The sequence below is a fragment of the Lissotriton vulgaris genome, chromosome 9 (genome assembly GCF_964263255.1).
Source record: "Lissotriton vulgaris chromosome 9, aLisVul1.2, whole genome shotgun sequence".
Taxonomy (NCBI): domain Eukaryota; kingdom Metazoa; phylum Chordata; class Amphibia; order Caudata; family Salamandridae; genus Lissotriton; species Lissotriton vulgaris.
The window spans coordinates 1,062,667,555-1,062,680,282 of record NC_141697.1 but is presented as its reverse complement, the minus strand read 5'-3'; the positions used below and the strand labels follow the sequence as shown (position 1 = coordinate 1,062,680,282).

General features: G+C 50.4%; 1 protein-coding gene across 1 annotated transcript in view; it reads right to left on the bottom strand.

Annotated features, from left to right (window-relative positions):
- Positions 1-12,728, bottom strand: part of TMF1 (TATA element modulatory factor 1) — a 311,640-nt gene that overhangs the window by 24,705 nt on the left and 274,207 nt on the right. Inside the window, exon 16 of the mRNA XM_086939038.1 lies at positions 10,239-10,364. Coding sequence (XP_086795164.1) covers positions 10,239-10,364 — 126 coding nt within the window. The remainder of the gene's footprint in view (positions 1-10,238; positions 10,365-12,728) is intronic.

Below are 12,728 nucleotides of genomic sequence, written 5' to 3'. Positions count from 1 at the left end.
GCAAACAGATCTATGTCTGGTTGACTTCACATTTGGAAAAATGGTTGAAGAACTTGGGGATGAAGTTCCCAATCGTGTATCTGCGGACTTCGGAGATCCGAAATCTGGTTATGAACTACTTGACGATACTCTGCCATGAGGTATATGTTTTGTGGAATGGCCCATCTCCAAATGTTTTGTGCGAGCTGGGACAGCTGCAAAGAATGTGTGCCTCCTTGTTTCTGTATGTAATACATGGCTGTCATGTTGTCCGTCCGGACTAGGACAGTCTTGTGCTATAAATGTAGTTGTAATGACTTTAATGCTAGAAATATTGCCAGTAATTCTAGGCGATTGATATGGAGCACTTTCTGTTGAGTGGTCTATTTGCCTTGAATTGTATGGTTTAGGAGATGGGCCCCCAACCGGTGAGTGATAAGTCTGGTTAGAACTATCTGTGAAACTGGCTCGAGGAACGGCCGCCCTTTGGACAGGTTTTGTGTGTTCCACCACTGCAGAGAGTGATGTGTGCGGATGTCCACCAACACCAGATCTGTAAGTTGTCCTTGAGCCTGGTTCCACTGACGTGGGGCGCATTTGAAGTCTTGCATGAGGTACGATAAAGATGCAAGAGGCCATCATTCCTATGAGTTGCATGAATGCCCTTGCTGGGAGGGGGTGTTGTGGTTGAAATTTGGTGATTAGGGCTTGTATACTGGCTATCCTGGCTGGATTGGGATATGCCAGAGCTCTACAGGTGTTTAATGTGGCCCCTAGATACTGATGTATGTGGGAGGGCTGAAGATTTGACTTGGGGTAGTTTACTGTGAATCCCAAGTTGTCTAGCAGCTGGATGGTTTGATGGGTGTGATGAACACACTGGTTGAATGACTTGGCTTTTATTAGCATGTCGTCAAGATATGGAAAGACATGATTTGTGGTCTTCTAAGGGTGCTGCAACCACTGCAAGTCACTTTGTGAACACTCTGGGTGCGGTGGTGACCCCGAATGGAAAGACTTTGAACTGATAGTGTTGTCCGTCCACTATGAACCTTAGATACTTCCTGTGAGCAGGGTGTATGGGAATGTGGAAGTAGGCGTCCTTGAGATCTAGTGTGGCAAGGAAGTCGACTTGTTGTAGCAGTGGGAGAACCTGTTTGAGAGTGATCATATGAAAATGATCTGACTGTACATACAGATTGAGGGGTCTGAGGTCGAGTATTGGCCTTAGGGTCCCGTCTTTATTGGGGATTAGGATTAGGAAATACAGCTAGTAAACCCCTGTTCCTTGATGCTGTAAGAGAACTGGTTCTATTGCGTGCTTTTGAAGCAGTGAGAGAACCTCTTGTTTCAAGAGTGTGAGGTGTTCGTTGGATATTGGACGCCGTTTGGGTGGTATGGTGGGCGGGGTTGCTTTAAGTTCCAGGCAGTAACCATACTGGATAATTTGTTTAATCCACTTGTCTGTCGTGATGGAATCCCAGACAGGTAGGAACTGTGAGAGTCTCCCCCCAACCGGAGTGGAATAATGTGGAGGGGAGTCACTGTTTATTAGTGGTGGAGGCGCGAGTGTCTGCCTTTGTTGTTATTTTCCCTGTATCCACCTCTGAAATATCCTCTGTTGGGGGATGTTTGCCTGGTGTTTTTGTAAGAAGAGGAGGCAGTCTCGGTTCCAAGGTTTTTGGATGCTCCTCTATAGAAGGAGCGACGAAAGGACCCATGTGTGGATGGAGACTGTAATGCTCCCATGGATTTATCAGTCTCCATGTCCTTTTTAATCTTATCTAGAGTGGGGTCTACAGCTGGCCCAAAAAGTTGTTCCTGATTGAACGGCTGGTTAAGGATAGTTGTTTGTACCTCTTGTTTAAAGCCTGAAATACGTAACCAGGCATGTCGTCTGAGTAGCACAGTAGTGTAATGGACCTAGAGGTTGTGTCTGCTGCATCAAGGCCAAACTTGATTGATGCGTTGGTTATTAATTTGCCCTCTTGCATTCAATAATTTGCCTGGGTTTTGTATTGATCAGGTAAATGTTGTAATAGGGTTTCTAATTGGTCATAGTGAGCCCTATCGTACCTAGTAATGCGTGGGTGTTGGCTAAGCGCCAGTGGTTAGCTGCTTGGGCAGCAACTCTCTTGCCAGAGGCATCTAACAGTTTAGATTCTTTATCCGGAGGTGGTGCGTCACCGGAGGTTTGAGAGTTGTCGTGCTTTCCAGCGTTAGTTACCACTAGTGAGTCTAAGGGTAGCTGCCCTTTGATGTAGGTGGGATCATCTGGGGCAGGTTTATATTTTTTGTCAATCCTGTGATTGAGAATTCTAATTCTCACCAGGTCTTTGAAAATGTCGGGGCATGTTTAATGACCCCTTTTAGCATTGGCAGGGTTTGGACAGTTTTTTGAGACTGTCAAAGGTGTCTAGAAGGAAGTCCCCGCCTACAGGGTCTGAATGCAAGGGAACACAATGGTAGACAGCAGCTCTATTTCGAAGCTGACCAAAACAAATATTGTCATCTGGGGGAGATGGTTTTGTTGGGTATGGCTGGGGATCAGGGAGGTCTAGGGGATCTATTGGGTCATCATAACCATCCCAATTGACCTGTGGTGTGTCTGTGTTATCATCAGGGTCAGTGAAAGGGTCATTGTTGCCTCCCCCACCCCCTAAATTATTATCATCATCATCCTGTGATGGTGGTGAATGAGGTGGGAGTTTTGGAGGCTGTGGAGGTAGAGAAGGGCTTAAGAGGAAAAACAGGCTCAGGAGGAAGGACAGGCTTAGGAGGAAGAACCAGAGAAAAGGGTCTTATAGGAGAAGTGGCACAGTCTTTTTTTCTTTACAGGCACACTGCAGGAGTGTCTGGTGTGTCCAGCTTCCTCTTTTTGTGTGGAACAGGAACAGTAGCCACATGTCCTGTTTTGGGGTCTATACAGAGTTTTTCTGCTTGGGATCGACAGGATCCGGTCGAAAAAGTTCTTCCTCTTTGATAACCGCTTTCGGTACCGACTTCTTGGGGTCAGAGCGGGGTTTGGATTTGTGCTCTGAGGCCTTAGGAAGTGGTTTGGGGTCCTTTGGCTTGGCTATGGAGACAGGAATCTTTTTTGGTTCCGAAGGCTTTGGCTTTTGATCCAATGGTTTTTGTTTCAACGTAGAGGTGGTCGGTGCCGACTTCTTTTTCGGAGTAGGTTGCTCTCCCATCTTTGGTTCTGAAGGCGCCTGCAGGACACGGATAAGCTGTTCGCTCGGTCCCCAGCTACCGGAAGGCTTGTCCTTTATCTTCGGAGCCGGGTCCAAGAGCGGGCTTCTGAAGCTTGTTTTCGGTCGAGACTGGGGCCAGGAGGCAAAGTCTTGACCAGGGCCTTCTTTTTTTCGGGTGGAGTTTGGCTAGGGGCTGTTGTACTCACTCGTTGACCAGGAGTGATGTGGTCGTCTTATTCTGAGTCGTCTGCTTCGGACACGATTTCCAGGTCCTCAGAATCCTCCTCTGGGACATTGGGCCTTCATTGAAGATGTCCACTGGTGCCAGAGCTGCTCGCTGCGCCATGATGTGTCGTCAGGCCCGGCGATCACGGATGGTTTTCTTGGATCGAAAAGAGGCGCAGGCTTGGCAATTGTTCTCGTCGTGCTCGGGTGAGAGACACAGGTTACAGACCTTGTGATGGTCACTGTGTGGGAATTTCGCTACACACTGAGACATTTTTTGAATGGAGTCCTTTCCATGAGCTGAAGGCCCGAACAGCGTTGATAGGCCCAGCGGCCCGCGTCGACGACCGGAATAGAGTATTTGAGATGAGCGTCGAAGATCACACAATGGCAAACAATACTGTTGAGTTGTAGATAGTTTGCTCGTCGAAAAGGTTTTGAAAAAAACGGTGCCGAACCGGAGCGCAAAAGTTACATCCGAACCCAATGGCGGAAAAAAACAATCTAAGGATGAAGTCGATACCCATGCGCACTATCTTCCAAGGGAGAAGTCACCTATCTTGTGAATACAAAAGACTCTTCCAAGACAACAAAAAAGTGCAAGCATCCGAGCCAGACACCAGATGGCGATCTATTCATAGTGTACAATCTGAAGCTCATATGCCTCGAACAGAAGGTTTTCAGTCAGAATAAATGGATAGATAATGGTCACCTCTGGGAAGAGTGGGGTATAGCGCACCTCCACGTCATTGGCTGGAGTAAAACATGTTTTAGCTTGTTTCTATAGTTTGTTGGTGGCTAGCACTGTAGGTTGTACATACACTTCCTTAGTGACAAAGTCAATACCGAAGTGGGATATGGTCACCCCTTGATATACATCTATTCCATAACTGATTTGGAGGGACCTTGTGTTAATGGTGACACATGGGGTAGAGGCATGCATCGGATGACTAGTTCCCACTATGGAGACTCAGGGGGGATGGCAGTTTACTACTCAAACAGCTAGTGACAAGACACATATGGACTAGAACTGCAGATGAAATCTTTAGTTTATGTTACCTGATCAGAAATACAAAAAAGCAACACATTTTAAGAAACATTGTTTGCACATACCAGAATCGCTAAGCATTAAAGAAGCATGCACCATTTCACAACGCTGGTCAAAAAAGGAAAATATTAAGTGTGCAGCCCGAACAGGCGATAAGGGATGCAAGCATAAGTGATGCATGCCTGTGTGCAGGGTAACAGGCATGCAAGAACAAGGGTAACTGTTATGAGAATCGTATTTCATCCGGTCACTAAGTGGCACAGTACCTACAAGTTGAGAGCTAAAGTGATCCAGGACATTGCAGTAATGAGGGAAATTGGTAACAATGGAAAGGGTACTAACGCACAAGTTACTTACCTTCGGTAACAATATATCTGTAAGAAACAGTAGTTAGTGTTGGATTCCTTACCTTAGAATATCCCCAGGCATCATGCTGGATCGGGAACATTTTCGTCAGCAGTACCCTTGCGCGTCGGTAGGCGTCGTCTGCGGCTCCGCGTCCGTTGCCGTGATCGCCGGAATGACGTCAGAGTACTTAGACGCTGCCCTCGCGCGCTAATGTCAGTTCTGTACATAGCTTTCCGCGCCAGGAACGCAGAGCCATGATAGAAACCGACACTGGTGCCATAAAATTAGGGTGCTGAAAGGGATGTCCTTACCCTAGATATCAGTTCGCAGAACGGGGAGGATGGGTGCGGCGGTAAGAAATCTAACACTAACTAATGTTTCTTACAGATATATCGTTACCGAAGGTAAGTAACTTGTGCATCTGAAAGAAACAGGTTAGTGTTAGATTCCTTACCTCAGAATAGATACCCCATCAATACCAATCCCGGTGGTGGGTCTGCGAACCAAGATCACACCAGAAAGTCCTGGAGAACGGAATGGCCGAAAAAGCCATCTCTCTGGACTTGGCTGTCCAGGCAGTAGTGCTCAGCAAAAGCGTGCAGCGAGGCCCAGGTAGCTGCCTGACAGATGTCCTGCAAGGGGACTCCCCGACTCAGGGCAGTAGTAGCCGCCGTGGCCCGAGTGGAATGGGCGCATAGCCCCACAGGAGGCTCCTCTTCGCCAAGGAGTAGCAAACATTGATGCACAAAACGACCCACCGAGAGATGGTCCGCTTGTGCACCGCCGGTCCCTTCTTAGCGCCCACGTAACCAACAAAGAGCTGGTCGTCCACCCGGAACTGGCGTGTGCGGTCTAGATAGAAGGAGAGCGCACGTTTTGGGTCCAGATGGTGGAGCCTCTCCTCCTCTTTCGAGGGATGCGGAGGCGGAAAGAAGGTGGGCAAGGTGATGGACTGCCCGATATGAAAGGTTGTAACCACCTTGGGCAGGAAAGAAGGACGAGTCTTCAGAACAACCTTGTCCGGATGGACAGAGAGGAAAGGAGGTTTAGAAGATAGAGCCTGGAGCTCACTAACTCTTCTGGCAGAGGTGATGGCAACCAGGAATGCAGTTTTAAGAGTTAGAAGGCGTAGAGGACAGTTATGAAGTGGCTCAAAGGGAGCGCACGTCAGAAAAGTCAGTATAAGGTTCAAGTCCCACTGAGGCATCACGAAAGGAACAGGAGGAAACGTGTGTGATGCCTTTCAAGAACATATTTACAGGGGACTTGAAAAGAGAAGGCTGATCAGGAAGCCTCAAGAAGGTTGAAGTGGCCGAAAGGTAGCCTTTGATAGTGCCCAGAGCAGAGCCCTGCTGGGCAAGAGAAAGAAGTAAGAGGAGAACCTCTGAAAGGGGGGAAGAGAGTGGATCCACAGCCTTTGCTGGCTGCCAGAATCACATCACAGACTTCAGGAGGCAATTCAAATGGCCTCAACTGTCGCCGCTCAATCTCCACGCATGTAGGTGGAGACTGGACAGGTTCGGGTGAAGGACCGTCCCCTGCTGCTGCGACAGAAGGTCCTCCTGAAGAGGCAGACGAATCGGGGGATCGACTGACATGCTGAGTAGCTCGGGATACCAGTATCTTCATGCCCAGTCCGGAGCCACAAGATTGACTTGGGCCCGGTCTCGCCTGATCTTCTTCACCACTCTGGGCAGAAGTGGTATAGGCGGAAAGGCGTACAACAGACTGCAGCTCCACTCGCGACGAAAAGCGTCTCCTAGCGAATGCTGCCTTGGAAACTCCAACATGCAGAACTGATGACATTGCGCGTTCTCTTCGGTGGCGAATAGATCTAACCAAGGCTCTCCTCACTGCCGAAAGAGACCTTGTGCCACGCCCGAGTTCAGACGCCATTCGTGATCCATTATGCTCCGGCGGCTGAGTTTGTCCGCCCTGGCATTCAGGGAACCTGCCAGGTGTTGAACCACCAGGGTGACGCCCTGGTGTTCCAGCCATGTCGAGGCGCAGAGCCTCCTGACAAAGGGTCCACGACCCCACCCCCCCCTTGTTTGTTGCAGTACCACAGGGCGGTGGTGTTGTCCGTGAGCACCTGCACTACACTTCCCCAGACAGAGGGAAGGAATGCCTTCAGTGCAAGACGGATCGCCCACAGCTCCAGAAGGTTGATATGGAGCTGGGACTCCGCTGGAGACCACAGGCCTCTGATCTCCGCCTCTCCCATGTGGCCCCCTCATCCCAGGAGGGATGCATCCGTCACTACTACGTGCTCCGGTTGTGGTAGGGAGAGGGATCTGCTGCTGACCCAATCGCGGTTCGTGAACCACCACTGCAACTGACTCGCAGTGCCCTCCGAGATCAGGACATGGTCGGACAGGTTGCCCTGATGTTGTGCCCACTGAAACTTCAGGTCCCACTGCAGAGCCCGCATCCGACACCTGGAGTGATGCACCAGAATGATGCAGGAGGCCATCAGCCCCAGGAGCCGCAGCGTCAACCTGACCGAAACTCAGGATAAAGGCTGAAAGATCGGAATCAGAGCCTGAATGTCCAGAACCGCTCCAATGAAAAGGAGCTTCTGAGAGCAACTTCGGCACGATGATGGAGAACCCCTGCGAGTGCAGGAGGTCGGCCGTAGTCTGGAGGTGGGAGACGACTGTCTGGGGCGAGCCCTCCTCCAACAACCAGTCGCAGAGATAGGGGAAGACTGAAACCCCTGATCTGAGCCGATGAGCTGCGACCACCGCCATCACTTTCGTGAACATCCGAGGGGCGCTGGTAAGGCCGAAGGGGAGCAGCGTAAACTGAAAGTGCTTGTGGCCTACTGTGAACTCCAGGTAGCGCCAGTGGGCCAGCCGGACGGGGATGTGGAAACATGCGTCTTGCAAGTCCTACTCTGCCAGCCAGTCTCCAGGGTCTAGGGCAGCTAGGACCTGAGCTAAAGTCAGCATCTTGAACTTCTCCTTCCGGAGGAAGCGGTTGACGCTCCGGAGGTCCAAGATAGGGCTTAGGCCTCCTTTGCCCTTCTTGGGTACCAGAAAGTAGTGGGAGTAGCAACCACATCCTACTTCTGGCCCAGGAACGCGCTTGATGGCCCCCTTGGCCAAGAGAGCCATAACTTCCTCCTGCAGAAGTTGCAAGTGATCCCCCGACATGCGGTGGTACTGCGGTGGCATGGCTGGAGGGGTCCCCTCGAAGGGGATGGAGTAGCCCCTTCGGAGGATTTGCAGCACCCACCTGTCCGATATGATGGAGCGCCAGTGAAGGAGGTGATGGCGGACCTTGCTGTTGTGCCCCGGCACCGCCACAGCAGTTACCACGTCTGCGGCCGCGTTGAGGCTGGTTCTGCGGCCTGTGGCTGGCAGGACGTGTGGGGGCGCCCCTTCCTTGGCCACGAAAGGGGCGAAGAGCAGAAGTTTGCTGGCGCTGGCCCGACAAGCCCAAGGACTTGGCCGTAGCCCTGGAGTCCTTGAAACGCTCAAGCGCACTGTCTGCTTTGTCTCCAAAGAGACGACGGCCATCGAAGGGCATTCCCATGAGCGTGGCCTGGACATCGCAGAGAAATTGGCGGACCTCAGCCAGGCGTGGCTGCGAACCACCACCGTCGTGGAAATCACCCTTCCCAGCAAGTCTGTGGTATCCAGTCCACACCTGATGGAATAACGCGCCGCATCCCGCCCCTCCGCAAGGGCTTGGGCGAGCCGGGCCCGGGCCTCCTCCGGGCACTGGGGCAGCACATCCGGAACTGTCCCACAAAGAGTGGGTATAACGGCCCAAAAGGCAAGTGGTGTTGATAGACCGCAACCCCAAACTCAATGAGGAGAACAGTTTCTTCCCAAACTGATCAAACCTTTTGGATTCCCGATCCAGGGGAGTGGTCGGGAATGCGGTCTGGGACGTAGATACCTGGATCACCAGGCTCTCGGGGGTAGGATGCACGCACAGAAAGCTAGGGTCGCCCGGAGCCGGGCAGTGGTGTCGGGCCACGTTCCGATCCACAGGCACTGTGGAGGGCTTGGACCAGGTGCCCATCAGAACGTCCGTGAGGGCCTCATTGAACGGCAGTAGAGGCTCCAAGGAGCTAACTGGCTACTGAAGCACCTCAGTGAGGAGGTTAGTCCTCACGGCCGCAGCAGGGAGCTCAAGAGTTAAGGAATTGGCTGCCCTGCGCAACACCACACCATATGTAGCACCCTCCTCCGTAGCCACGGAGGGGGGAGAGATTAATCCAGTGTCGGGCGATGTGTCCAAACCACTAGCCTCCCCTAACTCATCTGCCCAGTCCTGGCTCAACTGGCACTGCTGTGCCAGATGGTCCTCAGACCCCTCTCAGTCCTCCCCTTCATCCGTGCCCTGGTAAACAGGCTGGAATGACGGAGCCGGGTCGTAGGTGAAGGCCTCACCCATCGCGCCGGAGACGGCGCCGTTCCGACGCCGGACCCGCACAGGGGCTGAAACTGGGGCTGGGAGCTACACAATTGGGGTCGGCGCCAGTGGAGGAGTCGTAAGGTCAACTGGCGTCGACCGGGATCCAGGCACAGATCCCACAGGGGCCGGCGGCGTCGGGACCGAAGTCGACGACGGCGCCGGGGCCGAAGCACCCGACGGTGCTGGGGCTGGAGCCACAGGCCTGCCAAGGCCCCCAGTCGGGTCTGCGGGCCCGAAGGCACGCCGGCAGGCCTCAACGGAGGGAAGTGAGTCCTCCTGGCAATGTGGAAATCACGAATCTCCTCTGGCGTCGTGTGGACCTGGAGGCGGCGCCTGCGGCTCCGACGGAGCCGCTCGGGCGGTGTCGCCCGAACCCTCAGCCGCGTCGTGTGAGCGGTGAGTTAAGTCTGAAGAGCGATGTTGCCTCTTCAACTTCTTCTTTGAATGCCTCGACTTACCGGAGGACTTTAAGCCCGACGAGTGATGGTGATGACTCGACGAGCGATGACTGCGGCTCCGTGACCGGTCCCTCGACTTCCTCCTCGACCGGGACCTCGAGCGGCGCGGAGCCGACTGTCGGATCTCGAGTAGCTTGTGGGACCGGTCCCGCCTAGCTTTCGAGGTCAAGGCCCAGGGCACGACTTGTCGTTGTGGTCGGCCCGAGGCAGTAGACTCGAAAAAAGAGATCCAAAATAGACCAAAAAGTTAGTCAAAAAATGACTAGAGTACTGCTCTTCCCGAATCTGCGCTAGCTGGCGTGGAAAAAAGAAGAACTGACGTCGGAGTACGAGGGCGGCGTCTAAGTACTCCGGCGACGCCATTCCGGCGATCATGACGCCGATGACGGACACAGAGCCGCAGACGACGACTACCGACGCGCAAGGGTACTGCTGACGAAAACTTTCCGGATCCAGCCTGGGGATATTCTAAGGTAAGGGATCTAACACTAACCTGTTTCTTTCAAATAAAGCTTTTAAACATTTAGAAAAAAATTTAATAAATTGCAAAACACTTACCCTCAACTGTACCCGCAATTTTGGTATCTCTTGTACTTTCTCATCAAGCTCATCATTAAGATTGGTCAACTTTACAAGCTCCTCCGCCATTATTGCTCTTGTTTTTTCCAAGCTTGCAATTTCTAGCTGTTGTAATCCAGAAATAAATATTCCTATTCAAATCCATTTGTTTTCAATTTTGAATGCAAACAAGATGTAGAAGAACATTGCACAGCATTTCACAACAAATATATAGGATACATTTTAACATTAATTAATCAATCACAATTGAACTCAAAGAAGTAACCTACAAGAATGACAAAAAAGCATTACAAGAGAACAGTTTGCAATTCCTGAAGGGGTAATATGACTGCCTCTTTGTAAATTACTGTGATAAGTAAAATCATGGGTGAAGGTTTTGGTATCAAAACAGTTTTAACAAACCAACTAAGACAGGTATTTCACAGTAAACATTTGAAAGTTCTGATATTTGTTATTAAAGACGTTAGTGTCTTCAAAGTAAGAACAGAAATAATATTTATTCATACATGTGGTATTTTATTGGACAAAATAAAAGTGTATAGAATGTGTGCCTTCCATAGAGGTGCTCCTATAATCTATTTTCACCCTGATGGTATCTAGCTGAAGAAACCACCTCTTATAATTTTCTATAAGTATCAATAGTCCTGTAACTCCCTTGGTGTATCAAGCACTATTCACCTAGTGTAATTGTATATTAGTTATTCAATTACTTGAGAAAGGCTGCTTTCAGATGTAACGAATACTACTTATGGTTACACTAGTGAATCAATCTTTTTTTCTTCATTATTATTAGGGTACTACGGCTGACTGGGGTTATCTGTTTTTCTTTTCAGTGTCTGGATGTCTTTCTGATTATAGAAGTATTGTATTCTACAATCATTAAGTCAATGGATTGCAAATGCAGACAAACTGAATGTTGAATTTGAGAGAAAACCTACTTAACATAATTAAACAATGATCAGACCACTCACTTCTAATAGAGGATTTCACAAACAGATGTAACATTCTAAGGGGATAAAAACATTCAATCAATATTTGATAAATACTGAAACACAATAGATGATTTACAGTTCGTATTATCCCAACCAATATCAACACCGTAAAAATGTGTGAATCTCATTCCGAATAATAGTCAAATGAAATTATAATATGCATATTTAATGAGCACAAAATCAATAACAGTACAATCAGTAAATCACACCACTCCAAGACATTCAGTAATAAAAAATGGTTAACTTGGAGGAACAAACAGTAACATATCCGTAATCAGAGTCCACCATGTGTAATATCTTGACCCGAAACCTTATAATAGTTTTAGCTAAGAAGCAAAGACGTAAAAAAACAAGCATTTGCAATGCAATAGGTCTCCCTTTTACGCAAGTTTAAGCTATTGGCATTGTAAATGACAGTGCCTTTTATTTATGTTTTAAAAACAAAAATAAAAGGCATAGTTATTTGCAATGTTAACAGCTCAAAATCGCATAAATGCGAGACCTATTGCATTGCGCCCAAAACGCTGATCTGCATCCAGGAGCTGTGGGAGAACCTTCGGAGCTGCCCTGCCTGCCCTTTCCTTCAGGAGACCGCCACTTACCTCAGCTGCTCGCCGCACCCGCTTCGCAAGTGCCGCTTCGCGGTCAGTGGCGAGGGGCGAAAGCTGTTTGGGTGGTCTGAATCGCTGCGAGGAGGATTGGTCCAGCTTCAGAGGGCGTGTGCAAGCAGGGACTCTGAAGACCAGGAGTCCCTGCGCTGCCCAGGTGTGCACGGCCGCGCCCCCAGTGAGACACCCCCCCGCCTGCAACGGTAACCATTTAACAGCTTGTCTGGCTTTCAGCGGGACGCGAGCGGGACGCCGAGCGAAGCCCGGGCAAAGGGCGGGCAGTCTGTGGCAGTCTGAGGCTGGGCTGGGCCACCCCGCTGACATCTGCGATCTCCTGTGTTAAAGTTAGTAGTTTCCTTGGGGGTTTAGTCGCCTAAATGTCTACCCGTTTTGGGAAAGCATTGAGGGGTGGGGGAGAGGGTGTTGCGGGGAGCTCTATGATAGGCACAATGGACAAATTCATCACAAGAGTAGCTGCTGTTATTGAAAAGGAGATTGTGATGACGGAGCGCCGCCTCTCACAAGATTCTTTTCCGGCTAGACGCTCCTCGCTAGGAGCAGTGGCGCAGGCCCTGTCTCCAACTTCTACCCATTCTTCTACCCATCCTACCTCCCCTCTTCCCGGGATCATGTCCGAGCAGCCACGGATTGCAGCAATAGGGGCAAGCATTGATAGGTTGGAAAGTTTGGTAGCACAATCCTTGCCCCTTAGCTCTAGTCCAGTGGTCACGGGACTTCGATCTGTTGCACCTCCAAGCCCTTCCATCGGCCAGGTCTGCCAATTGCCCCTTCAAGATCCTCCCCCGGCCTTGAACCTGTCGTGCTTGGCACATGACTCCTTGGTCCGTATTAAAAGGAAAAGGGTTGCT